Source organism: Eurosta solidaginis, chromosome 2 (genome assembly GCF_040869045.1).
Source record: "Eurosta solidaginis isolate ZX-2024a chromosome 2, ASM4086904v1, whole genome shotgun sequence".
NCBI classification, from domain to species: domain Eukaryota; kingdom Metazoa; phylum Arthropoda; class Insecta; order Diptera; family Tephritidae; genus Eurosta; species Eurosta solidaginis.
Window position 1 is genome coordinate 204,086,592 of NC_090320.1, and position 15,464 is coordinate 204,102,055.

Here is a 15,464-nt window from a genome sequence, read left to right on the forward strand (position 1 = left end):
TGCAAGCATCAATTACCCTTTAACCCTATGAAATCAATTAACTGCTGATATAGTGGAAATGCACGCGTAAAGTAATAGTCACTATGGACACCCATACAAATGAAATTGAGTTTTACTGCTTTGAGCTGCGAAATCCAATCGTACTCTGGCTCATTTTCTTTGTCCACATAGCTTTGTAGGAAACCTTTTAGGGCTGTACTGCCGAATCTGAAAGATAGCATTTTATGGTTAGTTTTAAATTATATATATATATATATATATATATATATACACAAGCTGTTGTTGTTGTGTTACCACTGGTTGTTGTGGTGCGACAAGTCACATATTGTACTAAAAGTCCTTTCATTGGGGTCCTAGGAAACTAGCAGTTTTAACAAGGATGTTGCTGTTAGAGGCTTAGGCTCCACATTACAATTGAAAAAAATGTTTGGTGTCGTGTGGGGACACATCGCATGGAGGAAATACATTACGTATGTCGGAGTTAATTCTGGACAAGTAAGAGTGTAACCTGTTTCGGTATCCAGAACGAAGTTCAGCCAGAGCGACTTGTGTCTCTCTTGGTAGTCTTCTTTCTTCTTTTGCAAGGGTTGGTGTAAAATGTATATTGATAACTGGTTTCTCTAAAAGAGGTGTTTACCGATTCTGTTTGTATTGGGCCAGGCGGTCAGACCGGCGACGTTTAGCGCATGAGCGGCCGTCCAACTGGTTTGCATGTTGGTAGCAGCATCTGTCTATCTTTTCCTCAAGTGCTGCCTTAGATTACTTTGAGAGTAGTACTTCACAATAAATAGCGTGGTTAAATCAAAACTGATTACTGACTACTCAGCTTGCGCTGCTTTTATACTCCCCTTGCTTCATTCGCATCTTTCTACTAAAGTCTAGATGTTTCGCCCTCTAGAACTGCTGTATCTCTTGCTTGGTAATTGAGCTACATATATGCGTATGTATATGTGAGTAACAACTTCGGCTGATGACTACATCTGTGTTGCCTTTTATATATGTGTGTAAATGATGATTGATGTGTTCATGTATATACATACGAGTGGCTGCTTCATGTTTTTTATTGTTGCGTGATTATTTATTTAGTATCAGCTTAGTGATGCTAATATTCGTCACAATATTTTTAACTTGTTCTTTTCTTCATTGAACTTGATAAATTTGTATCTTCTATACCTTTTTCAGGTTTAGTTGAGAAAGTTACAATTGAAGTTCAGAATTACGACCTTGTGATGATGTAGTTGTCAAAGACATCAAAATCTGACAATCTGATTACTAGCAGTTGTCTCAGAAAATTTTGCAGTTGTTTGGAAAAAAGGTAACGTTTTACAAGACGACGCCCCACTTATTATCAAAAGATATATGTAAGTAAAAAATCGGTTTAAACTTTCATCTGGTTGTTGTATATTGCCAGATTTGTTGTACACACACACACTGAGCCCACCCAGAGCTATTGTCATAAATCGCGGCCGAAGGCCGCCAACGCAGAAAGGTATTCTGTGCAAAACAACTATGGATCGGGCCCATGGTTCGGACCCTCTCGGAACCATTTTATGGATTTTATAAATATCTTTCGACAGAAATAAAATTTTTATTTTCCGCTTTCGGATTCTAAAAACTGATGTCGAAACACCTTTGATATTTTTTGAAAAAAAATTAGATGATGTGCCGTTTTGTAAAACGTTACCGGAAAAAATTAAAACAAGTAAGAAAGGCTTAGTTCGGGTGTAACCGAACATTACATACTCAGCTGAGAGCTTTGGAGACAAAATAAGGGAAAATGACCATTTAGCAAAATGAATCTAGGGTAACCCTGGAATATGTTTGTATGACATGGGTTTCAAATGGAAGGTATTAAAGAGTATTTTAAAAGGGAGTGGACCATAGTTCTATAGGTGGACGCCATTTCGGGATATCGGCATTAAGGTGGACCAGGGGTGACTCTAGAATGTGTGTTGTACGATATGGGTATTGTAACGAATTTAGTGCAATTCCTCTTATTTGCAATCTTCTGCTAACGTTCGAATCACTGAACTGTTGAATAAATAACTCCAATATTGAATAATGGAAAAATGGCCTTTATTAAAGTACCTTACAATAACACTATACTTTGCAACTATCTTGCTTAATAACCAAACTGAAATTGATCTATTGCCCGACAGATAGCGTGCTTAACTGAAACTGCCCATAGCGCCTCTACCGCTGATGCTTTTATACTCTGTGATTTCCTCGTGGCATCTTCTAGGAGTTTCCAAAATTTACTTAGTTATAAATTTCTCAGCTGCAACTACAGATGTATAAGTTTTATAGCTTCTCTCATACCCCATGCGCTTGTATGTGTGAACGACACTTCCACAATCACAATTGCATACCTTTAGGAGCATTTCAGATATCTACATGTATTTGTGCATCTCTTCCCTGCTGCGTGTACGTACATATGTTTAGACATAATGATTTATTCGTTTATGTAGATACAAGTTACTGTCTGCTTTATTGTTGTTGTGACTTCATTTACTTAGCATCAGACTAGGGATGTGAGTATCACTTAGTGTCACTCATATACGTCACACTGCCCTCCACCTAAGTCTGAGCGTCCCGGTCAGACAAATCTTCCGATCTAAACGGCGCTAGCATCTACCACTCTTCTACTCTGTGGTTTCCCGGTGGTTTGTATACGGTAGATGGTATCACTGATCTTCTTCACAACTTTGTACGGACCTTCCCAACTGCACCGAATCTTGGGAGGAACACCTTTCCGCCGGTGAGGGTTGTATAACAGTACCAAATCTCCCTCCAAGAAACCTTCCGAATTGTTGTACTCATCGTATCTGCGTTTAATCTTACTACTCATTATCCTTGATCGTTCCCTCACACTCTGTTGTTTGGCCAATGAACTACTTTGAAGAGCTTGCTCTTGACGGATTGGCTTCACATATTCAGTATCGTTCCGACGTTTCCCAACAGTGGTGCGCCCTGGCTTGGAACCATCCTTGCATTCTTTCTGGAAAATTCCTTCAGTCGTTTTCGTGCGTCCCTTTGGTTCTGTCAATGCCAGTGGTTCTCTCGCAGGTACTTTTGATTTCGCTTTATTTGGCCCATTCGTTCCATCAACTTTTACCTTTGACTTTCGTGGTCTTTGTCGACTCTTCTCCACCAGTACTCGATTACTGCTGAACCCCTTTTCCAAACTGAAGCTAAGTGGCACATCCTGGTTCTTATAGCGCATAATCATTCTCCTCATATCGATCCTGATGTCATGGTCAACTAAGAAGTCCACTCCCAATATGACTTCATCAACAATCTCCGCCACAATGAATTTGTGTAAAACCATGACCTTTCCAATTCATACCTCACATACCACTTCTCCTTGGACTTGGTTATACTCGCCAGTGACCGTAAGCAACCTTGCTCCAGGTAACGGCTTTACTCTCCTGTTGACCAAGTCAGATCGGATTAAGGAATGAGATGCGCCCGTATCTACAGTCAGTACACGCTCCTTGCCATCCAGCTTTCCTTCGACGGCAAGACTGCTCGATTTTCTTCCAATTTGCGACACAGATATCACAGGACAGTCAATAGCTGGGGCAAGTTTTCGTTCTTTACATCTGACACGCTCTTGCTCATCTCCTCCAACTTTGCGTTTACGGCCACCCACATTGCTGTAACTATTAGGACCAAGATCGCAATGACGTGCAATGTTATCGGGCTTCCTGCATTTGAAGCATTTGATAACTTTTCACTCCGCTTTTGCGATCCTTTCAGCGCCTCCAATATTGCGTCTACCCGCTCTGCCCTTTCTACTTCCACACGGCGTGCTTTGAAAACTGGCTTACACAGAAGCGACGTTGTTTCCTGAATCAGAGCTTGTGACACCGTTTCTGCGAATGTTGGCTTTGGGCTTGCGTATGTAGCTCGCTTTGTTTCAACGTCCCGTATGCCATTTATAAAGCTCTGAATCTTTACCCTTTCAGTGTATTCCACGGGTGCGTCCACATTCGCTAAATGTGACAGCCTTTCAACATCTGACTCAAACTCTTGCAATGTCTCACCAGGCTTCTGGAAGCGGTTCAGTAACTCCATTTGGTATGCCTGTCTCCTATGCTCAGTTCTGTAACGTCGTTCTACAGCAGCCATCAATGCTTCATAGTTGTTCCGCTCTCCTTCGGGAATCGTCTGTAGGATTTCGGCTGCTGGCCCCTTCAATGCTACGAATAGAGCTGCAACTTTATCTTCAGCATTCCAGTTGTTCACTGCTGCGGTCTTCTCAAACTGTAGCTTAAAGACTTGGAAAGGAACAGAACCGTCAAAGGATGGTGTTTTTACCTTTGGATTGCTTGCTGAAACAGCTGGGCGATTTAGTTGCAACTCCTGTATACGATCTTTCGAAGCATTCATCTCGGCCTCCATTTTATCTTGTCGTTCACTAAAAGCCTCCAGCTGCGACGAGACTTTTGTTTCCTGTGCCTCCAGCTTCGTTGAGATACGCTCTTCCTGTGCTTCGAGTTGTAATGTTAAGCGTGCCTCTTGCTCTTTTAATTGTTCTGCAAATTGTGACGCCATGTGTGTTTTCTGTTCATCCAATTGTGCTTCAATCTTCGATGTGATGCGTGTCTCCTGCGATTCCAGTTGGGATGACATTTGTGATGACATTTCTGAAATGCGTGCCTCCTGTGCTTCCATCTTGGATGTTATCTGTGTCGACATTTGTGACAGACGCGTTTCTTGTGCTTCCAGCTGGGATGCCATATATGTCTTCTGCTCTTCAAGTTGAGATGACAGTATCGATGTTTGAGCAGATATTGCAGCCAAAATCGCGTTCAAGTCTGTGCTGGTAACTGTCTGTGATGTTTCGTTTTTCTCTTCAATTTTTGTTGTTGTCTCGTCGACATCGAGATGAAAGACATACTCTTCCACGTTAATTCCTTCTGCTTCCATTGCCTCTCGTAGCCGTGCCTGCAGTTCGAGTTTAACGCCGCTTGTATTCCATCCACTGCTCTCAAACTCCTTCTTCAGTTGCTGGATCTTCAATTCACTGAACTTTGCCATGTCCTTGTTGTCCTCTGGAATTTATTCAACAATTCCTCTTCTGACACCAATTGTAACGAATTTACCGCAATTCCCCTTATTTGCAATCTTCTGCTAACGTTCGAATCACTGAACTGTTGAATAAATAACTCCAATATTGAATAATGGAAAAATGGCCTTTATTAAAGTACTTCACAATAACACTTATACTTTGCAACTAGCTTTCTTAATAACCAAACTGAAACTGATCTATTGCCCGACAGATAGCGTGCTTAACTGAAACTGCCCATATCGCCTTTACCGCTGATCCTTTTATACTCTGTGATTTCCTCGTGGCATCTTCTAGGCGCTTCCAGAATTTACTTAGTTAGTTATAAATTTCTCAGCTACAACTACAGACGTATAATTTTTATAGCTTCTCTCATACCCCATGCGCTTGTATGTGTGAGCGACACTTCCACAATCACAATTGCATACCTTTAGGAGCATTTCAGATATCTGCACGTGTTTGTGCATCTCTTCTCTGCTGCGTGTACGTACATATATAATGATTTATTCGTTTATGTAGATACAAGTGACTGTCTGCTTTATTGTTGTTGTGACTTCATTTACTTAGCATCAGACTAGGGATGTGAGTATCACTCATATTCGTCACAGTATCAAATGAAAGGTGTTAATGAGTATTTTGAAAGGGAGCGGGCCTGAGTTCTATAGGTGGACGCCTTTTCGAGATATCACCATAAAGGTGGACCTGGGGTGACTTAAGAATGTGTTTGTACGATATGGGTATTAATTGAAAGGTGCTAATGAGTATTTTAAAAGGGAGTGGGCATTAGTTCTATAGGTGGACACCTTTTCGAGATATCGCCATAAAGGTGGACCAAGGGTGACTAGAATGCGTTTGTACGATATGGGTATCAAATGAAAGGTGTTCATGGTTATTTAAAACGTAATGGGCCTTAGTTCTATAAGTGGACGCCTTTTCCAGATATCGCCATAAGGGTGGACCAGGGGTGACTCTGGAATATGTTTGTACGATATGGGTATCAAATTAAAGATTTTAATGAGGGTTTTAAAAGGGAGTGGCCCTTAGTTGTATATATGAAGGCGTTTTCGAGATATCGACCAAAATGTGGACCAGGGTGACCCAGAACATCATCTGTCGGGTACCGCTAATTTATTTATATATGTAATACCACGAACAGTATTCTTGCCAAGATCCCAAGGGCTTTTGATTTCGCCCTGCAGAACTTTTTCATTTTCTTCTACTTAATATGGTAGGTGTCACACCCATTTTACAAAGTTTTTTCTAAAGTTATATTTTGCGTCAACAAACCAATCCAATTACCATGTTTCATCTCTTTTTTCATTTTTGGTATAGAACTATGGCATTTTTTCATTTTTCGTAATTTTCGATATCGAAAAAGTGGTCGGATTTCGGCCATTTTTTATACCAAGATAAAGTGAGTTTAGATAAGTACGTGAACTAAGTTTAGTAAAGATATATCGATTTTTACTCAAGTTATCGTGTAAACGGCTGAGGGGAAGGATAGACTGTCGACTGTGTAGAAAAACTGGGCGTGGCTTGAACCGATTTCGCCCATTTTCACGGAAAACAGTTATCGTCATAGACTCTATGCCCCTACCAAATATCACAGGGATTGGTAAATTTTTGTTCGACTTATGGCATTAAAAGTATTCTAGACGAATTAAATGAAAAAGGGCGGAGCCACGCCCATTTTGAAATTGTCTCTTATTTTTGTATTTTGTTGCACCATATCATTGCTGGAGTTGAATGTTGACATATCTTACTTATGTACTGTAAAGATATAAAAATTTTTTTTAAAAGTTTACTTAAAAAATTTTTTTTTTAAGTGGACGTGTTCGTCATCCGATTTTGCTAATTTTTATTTAGCACATATATAGTAATAGGAGTAACGTGCCTGCCAAATTTCATCATGATATCTTCAACGACTGCCAAATTACAGCTTGCAAAACTTTTAAATTACCTTCTTTTAAAAGTGGCCGGTACCACGCCCATTGTCCAAAATTTTACTAACTTTCTATTTTGTGTCACAAGGTCAACGCACCTACCAAGTTTCATCGCTTTAGCCGTCTTTGGTAATGAATTATCGCACTTTTACGGTTTTTCGAAATTTTCGATATCGAAAAAGTGGGCGTGGTTGTAGTCCGATTTCGTTCATTTTAAATAGCGATCTGAGATGAGCGCCCAGGAATCTACGCACCAAATTTCACCAAGATACCTCAAAATTTACTAAAGTTATCGTGTTTACGGACGGACGGACGGACGGACAGACGGACATGGCTTAATGAATTTCTTTTTTCGCCCAGATCATTTTGACATACATAAGTCTATATCTATCTCGATTAGTTTATGCCGTTACGGATTACCGTTATGCGAACAAAGTTAATATACTCTGTGAGCTCTGCTCAGCTGAGTATAAAAAAATTTAAAGCGGGTTATTAAACCTTTTCTAAATTAATTTAAACACACTTTATAATCAGCAATTTTGTACACATTTATAGAAAAAACCATGTTTCAACGAAAGATTACATTGAAAAACTGTTTGACCTTATCGAACGGCATCCCCAAGTTGGACAAGGCAAGCCACAGTTCGGATGTAGCCAAAATAGGTGAAGTTTTGCGAACGTGAGTCCCATCAATACTACCCACTACTGCTGGAAATTCTGTTTTAGATTAAAATACGATTTTTGAAGGGCTTTGTTCCTCTGCAGTCATTTGGGTTTTAATCCACTTCGCAAGAATATGAATAATATCTAAAACCTCTTTAATAATTGTAGATGATGTCCAGTCCAGCACTAAAATCAATTCCACAGCATTTTTGATAGCTGCCGTCATCAAGGATTCGGAGTGTAGCGCATAACTGTAGAATAGGGGTAAAGTTGTCCCTCGATCGCGTTTCTGGAAATGTTCATTCATTTGGTTTAATAAGGAGCAAAATGATTCCTTACGTAACCGAAAATAACTTACAAATCTCACAGTCATCGACTAGCTTTCATAGAGAACGGTTGTATTTTCAATAGATCTCTCTGTTAATTCATTTTCGCAGTGCAGTTATACACCAACAACTACAGTTGGATATATATACACTTTCCTTTATAGTTTTTTGTTTTTTGCAAACAAACCACGTGCTTTGCTAATAGTAAAAAAATTTAATATTATCTTACCATGCCTACTAGAGGCTACAATGCAGGGGATAATAGGTTCGCAGCTCTATCCTATGGCCCAAAACGCAAAAAAAAACCACCAATAATCCGTGACGAGTTCCCTGAGCTACGTACACCCAGAATCACAGTATCGAATCCGAAATTCGTTGTTGTTGCTTCAGCAAATGAACAAAAACCACTATCGAAGTACTCATGTTTCGCTGTTCAGAGATCTCTGAACGTAATCAGCAAGGATATTGAGCAAATTTCCGAGCTTAGAGACGGTAACCTCCTCCTTCTGGTCAAAGACAAGGCTACAGCAGAAAAGTTTATCGCCGCCAAACAACTTCCGGGTATATGCGAAATTAATTGCAAATATCATGACAACCTCAACTTCGTAAAAGGAACGATATTCGCGCCATTCCTAAAGTCACTACCAGATGACGAAATAGTTAAAGAGCTAGCATCTGAGGGGGTAGTGAACGTTTTCAAGTTCACTAGAGTGATAGAAAATAAAACCACTCCAAGCGGTGTTATCCTACTTACTTTCGATGCATTCAAACTACCAGAAACCATTAATTCTCTTGGTACAAGGTCAAGGTAAGAGAGTATTTTCCAAACCCCATGCGTTGCAAATCGTGCCAGCTTTTAAGCCACACAATGAAGCACTGCACGAACGCACCATTATGTCAAATATGCAGCCTACCCCCTCACTCAAATGCGCCATCAAATGCACACGCATCAGGTGTGCCAATTGCAGTGAAGAACATCCATCTAACTTCAACAAATGCCCAAATTTTTGCAGCAGAAAGAGATCCTTAAAATAAAAACACAACGTAAATATACGTTTAAACAGGCAAGGGAGTTTTACTCTGCTCAATGTCCCGCTACTTCATCTCCATTCTCCTTAGCTGGTATCTTATCCGGCAATAAAACTACCAACACCGCTTCAGTAACCAATTTAAATACAACCATCAACTCAACTACCAATCAAAAAGAACATGTTCCTACAAGCAATAATACCCCGCACCTGAGTGATCAGGCGCTATCACTAAGTTCACCCAACTTTCTGGAAACCTTAAAATCTACCAATAAAACACCAAAAACTTTAAGTAACACTATTGTTACTAAACCAAGCAATCAAATTCCAACAACCTCAAATATTTCTAAACCAGTTGACTCTACGTCAAACTCGGCGATGCTATCGCCAATTACGCGCTTAACCCATGAGCTGCTAAGCAGCAATCGGTACTTCACCTCGCCAACTCGGATTCGGATCCCGCAGTTGATCGATCTGAAGATGTAACGATGAGCAATCAGTTACCTCATGATGACTTTTAATATACTCCAGTGGAACATCCACGGACTATATAATAACATCAACGAATTAAAATTACTATTAAAAGATTTATCTCCCTCCATTGTATCCTTACAGGAAACACACATTCCATTCAACAAATCTGCACCTATTTTAAATTCTTTCCATAGCTACTTCCACAACCTTCCACATAATACGTCAAAACAAGGTATATGTGTCATGGTCAAAAAAGGAATATCGCACAAGTTGCTGAATATACAATCTCCGATTTCCGTCATTGCCATTGAAGTTAATATCGGTTTTAAATTTACAACTGTATCCATTTACATTCCACCACAACAACCTTTCGACCTCAAGAATCTGATGGACATAACTGCCAGTATTTCGACAGATATACTGCTAGTAGGAGACATTAATTCGTGGAGCCCATTTTGGGGATCCGATTCAGTTAACCCAAGAGGAAGAATTTTCGAGGATTTGATCCTCTTAAACAACTATATCGTCCTAAACGACCTGTCCCCAACTCACTTTACAACTCATCAAACTTTTACTCAAGTAGATGTGTGTATGTGCTCGGCGGGTTTAGCTCCTAAGCTTTCATGCTCGACATCCTCACAACTCCAATGGAGGCGACCACTTTTATTTATACACAAAATTGACCACTGCTTCATCTAACCCAGGTACGCCTAAACCGAAGTTTATAGTAGAGAAAGCGGACTGGCCTCTATTTCAACAGTTGACAAATTAGTTCTAAACAAAATTTCCACAATCCCCTAACATTAGTAAAGAAACTACCAATTTAACAAAACTTATTCGTGCCATACCCAAAACACAACACAAACGCCACAAAAGCATCGTACCATACTGGTCTAAACAACTTGCAACACTTAGGGACCAAAAACAATTGTTGTGGCATAATTTCAAAAAACACCGGTCTACCCCCAATCTGTTGGAATATAAAAAAGCAAATGCCTCTTTCAAAAATAAGCTAAAGGAAGCAAAACGTGAGAGTCTGGAAACCCTAACTAGTTCTATACCCCAGTTTGCCACCCCAGTAAAATCTGGTCCAACATTAAGAGGCTTTCGGGCACACACACCCCATCATCGGTAAAAGTAATTGACTCAACTTATGGCCCCATATACTCTTCGGCAGACATTGCAAATCACTTTGGTCTTACTTGGTCCAATTATGCTAAAGATTGCAACTTTCATCAAGACTTTGTTCTCAAAAAAAATCTAACTCTATCCGAAGAATACTCTATTAAGTCGGTTTCCCCGAGAGCCCAAAAAATAGAGTCCCCCATTACCCTCTTCGAGCTGGAAGTAACCCTTAGCTCAATGATAGGAACAACTCCAGGGCGGGACCGTGTTTCATACCCTTTACCTCAAAACTTACCAACCAAAGTCAAGACCAGGGTCATCGAGTTATACAACCATATATTCAATCAAGGCAATCTACCGCATGCGTGGAAGAACGCATCAGTTCTCCCCATTGCAAAAGCGAATCAACCCCCGACATCCATAGCTGGTTACAGACCAATATCTCTTTTGCCATGCTTAAGTAAGATATTGGAAAAGATCGTTGCTAAACGCATCATGTGTTCGCAGTGTCTAATAACCTATTCGACTCACACCAAGTAGCATTTAAAGAAAACCAGGGAACATTGGACGCCCTACTTATATTTGAAAATTTCGCCACTTCGGCCGTGTCAACAAAAAACCACACATCCGTCCTTAGCATTGATTTCGAGAAAGCATACGATAGAATCGGCCCTCATGTAATTCTTCAACAGCTTTCGAGATGGAAAATCGGAAAAAGAATATATAACTTTGTTAAAGATTTTTTAACCAACCGTTTATTCACAGTAAAAGTCAATAATAAGTTCTCAAATACATATAAACTAGTGAATGGCATCCCTCAGGGATCGCCATTATCAGTAGACCTCTTCATAATCGCGTTTAACGAAATGAACAAAATAATATTAAGCCACAAAAGAAACAATCATGTTATCTATGCCGACGATTTACTGCTTTTCACCAAATGTAAAGATTTATCGGTGGTCCAAGACGACTTCATGAAAATTTTAGTAGACTTAACAAAGTGGGGCCAAGACTCGGGAGCCAAAATATCATTCAGTAAATGCAAACATTTCCATATATGTAATAAAAAGCTTTGCCCACCTATAAATCTATCTTTTAATAATGTAAACATAGCAAATTGTACTATGAAAATATTAGGCATTGTATTTGATTCTAAACTTACGTACAAAGATCATTGTTTGTATCTGAAAAAAGCCGTTGTAAGAAGATTGGACATAATCAAATATTTATCATCAAAATATAGCCTTGTTCATCCAACAACCCTCGTCAATGCTACCAAAGCTCTTATACTGTCGAAAATTGACTATGGACTCCCGATCTACGGACAGTGCGAAGAACAACATGAAAGTAATTCTGCCCGCATATCACACAGCAGCCAGAAGATGCATACGAGCGTCCCCGACCTCGCCTTCGGCAGCCACTTTAACCGAAACTGGCCTTCCTTCCATTAAAGAAAGAACAACGCTTACTCTATATAAGCTGACAATAAAACTTATACAATGCGCCCATAAGCTATCGCTAGATGTATAAATGCAGCCAAAGAACTAGGAATTCCCATCAAGCTGGAGAAGTTCGACTACAAGCGACCCGATCCGTGGTTTGAACCACACAAACTCTTAATTGTCGACATGCAATCATACAAAAAAAGCACAACTACTCCAGTAAACTACCAGCAGGGACTCAAGGGGTTGTGTAGCGCAATATATAGCTTCTCCAACCCAATTGTCAACCTCACCTTCGAGCGGCGAATCCCGTTTCACTAACAGACGAGGCTCTGGCGACCCCAAGCTCCTCATGGAACTTGGGGGTGGGGAGGGAGGGATGGCCTGAAGGTTCAATGTGGCCATATAAATCGTTCCCGAGATGGTCGGGCCAGCACCTCAATGGTGCTGTGTTACCGGAGCGTATCGGATCTGTATCCGACAAAGGACCATCACATCGACAACACTCCCCAAAGCCTTCGGGGAGTAACCTAATCGCTACAACAACAACAACAACAACCAGCAATCCTTCCAAGAAATTTTTACAACCCTAAAAGATCAAGGTTGGACATTTGTATATACGAACGGCACAAAAACTACGAACTCCACAGCTTTTGCTGTTATAAACTCGAATGATGAAACCATTTCAGTAGGACACATGCTAACTTTCTGTTCCATCTACACGGCTGAAGCCTATGCTGTTCTTGAAGCAGCACAATATGCTCTGCATTCTGGGGTGAAACACGTTATATGCACAGACAGCTTATCCACCATTCGATCAATACTCAACACACCTAACAAAAATTATCTAATCTCCTCAATTCGCAGCATTCTGGCACTAGGAAACAACTCAATAAATTTCATGTGGGTTCCAAGCCACGTTGGAATACCAGGTAACGAAGCTGCTGACGAAAGAGCCAAGCTAGCAGTGAACCAACCACTCATAACAATACCTTTCATGTTGAAAGAAGATGTGTATAGACTTGCCAAAGCACATATTTCTAAAGCCAAGCTCGAAGAATGGAAAAACATCCATAACCACTATTCAGCCATTAATGTAAGAGGTGTGAAACCAATCCTCCCAAGGGGTGCAAAATGTAAGGACATTACATATTTTTGCAGACTAAGAATTGGCCATACGATATCTACGCATAGCCATATGCTCACGGGTTCAGGAACTCCACAGTGTAACTTCTGTAACGCTGCCGCAGTCTCCGTCACCCACCTACTTGACAACTGCCAACATTTTTCGACTATACGGGCCAACATCTTTGGTAGAAACACCCCGTCGGAGACATTGAAAAGCTACGACATAGAATCCATCAAGAATATCAACGAATTTCTCTCATTATCTGAACTTAAAAAGCTAATCTAGAGTTAGCTAGAGTTAAGTTTATAAGTTATTGTATTTTACAGTAATAACAAACACAGTACAAAACAATATATACATATGTACATATCAATCTATCTAAACTAGTATTCCGAATATAATAACCAGAGAGACGAAGGTAGTGTTGCTCCTATCCAGTGTAAAGCAGTGAATCGTCACTCATTTTCCAATATATAATAATAATAATAATAACTTACAAATCTGAAAAATTACAGGGATAATAAATCTAAGCCAATATCCATTTTGCTACTAATAAAAAAACACTTTTGCAAATACTTAAATTTCCGCCACAACTTAATCAGCTCTGTCAAATCATGACTTTTTTAGGTTGGTAACATCAATTCGTAATACGAAACAGTAGCCCCCCAACGGGTTAGGGGGTCAGAATATACCCGCGGTAGGTATGCTTGTCGTAAGAGGCGACTAAAATACCAGATTCAAGGGGCTGTGTAGCGCATCCCTTCAGGTTGCCAGCGCAATATATAGCTTCTCCAAACCCAATTGTCAGCCTCACCTATCCGCGGCGAATCCTGTTTCAGTAACAGACGAGGCTCTGGCGACCCCAAGCTCCTCGTGGAACTTGGGGGTGGGGAAGGAGGGAATGGCCTGAAGGTTTAATGTGGCCACATAAATCGTTCCCAAGATGGTTGGGCTAGCACCTTAATGGTGCTGTGGTACCGGAGCGTACCGGATCTGTATCCGGTAAAGGACCATCACATCGATAACACTCCCCAAAGCCTTCGGTGAGCAACCTTATCGCTACAACAACAACAACAACCAAACAGTAGCCGTGTTTTTTACACGTATGTACGTCTACGTTTGCGGGTAAAAAAAAAACACTTATCCTCACTTAGATGATGTTTAGGAGACCCATGTAGCGGCAGTGGTTAAATAACTAGCTACAGAACATGTTGTACCGAAAGGCGGAGTTACACACCTGTTGTAGTGTATAACCTATAGCTGAATCGGTTGCGGTGAATAGTGGACACACTTCATTTGTAGAAGTAATACATAGAGGTAGTGTAGATGTGAAACATAGATACAAATTTCAGTTGCATCGGTTCAAAAACGCTCACGCACTGCGGTCAACCGACAAATCCTTGACTAATGCAACAAAACAAAATAGTAGTATGTATCATTATACAAAAAATGGAGGTAGTTCCATTTAGTGTGACGTTAGCCAATAGACTTTTGCGGGGACAATGACAATTTCACCAAAACAAGCTACCAGATTGAAAAATGTTACGAATTTTTCTAATTTTGATTGATTTCATATTAAATGGAAATATTTTAATACGAAATATCAGCCTAGAAAAAAAGGTTTTTAATAAGTTTTTCGAGCTCCCGAAAATTGTTTTGGTAGAAGAAACATGGATCGAAGTATGCAAAGCAAGTGAATATAGCCTTCTTAAGTGGCCGTTTGCTCAGAACATTTTGACAAAACATACACGTTGGTCAATTGCTTGCTCAAAGGAGGTCCTTATAAGGTTAGGTTAGGTTAAAAGGACCGGGCCAAGGATACTGCTTCCCAGCCCAACACTTAGGCCACCAATGGGCCCATTGTAATGCCCTCGAAACGGTTAAATCAACCCTTGCTCTAACAGCTACTGCGGTTCAAACCACTTTGTGGAAACAATAAATTTAACTAACGCCCTAATGTCGAGCCTAGAGCACTCCGCGAGATCAATTAAAAATTGTTGACTGAAAGCGGCCAACCTTCTTTTGCTCAGTGCCGGACAGTGGCACCCTAGGTGCTGCACGCTTTCCTCCTCCTCAATACATCTGCAGCTGCGGCAATAATCGTACAATACGACGCCCATCCTAGCAGCGTGAGTACCTATCAAGCAGTGGCCGGTAAGAACCCTTATCAGAGTCGAAAGCCCTGATTTATTCAGGGCCAGGAGAGTGTTAGTGCGACCTTTATCATAGGATGGCCACACCAACTTTGGTGTCTCGCATGTAG

At 40.4% G+C, this 15,464-nt stretch overlaps 1 protein-coding gene across 2 annotated transcripts in view; it reads right to left on the minus strand.

Annotated features, from left to right (window-relative positions):
* Positions 1 to 15,464, minus strand: part of IntS14 (integrator complex subunit 14) — a 52,146-nt gene that overhangs the window by 4,686 nt on the left and 31,996 nt on the right. For both annotated transcript variants that reach the window (XM_067766968.1, XM_067766967.1), the window contains exon 3: positions 17 to 207. In XM_067766968.1, the coding sequence (XP_067623069.1) occupies positions 17 to 207 (191 nt within the window). The remainder of the gene's footprint in view (positions 1 to 16; positions 208 to 15,464) is intronic.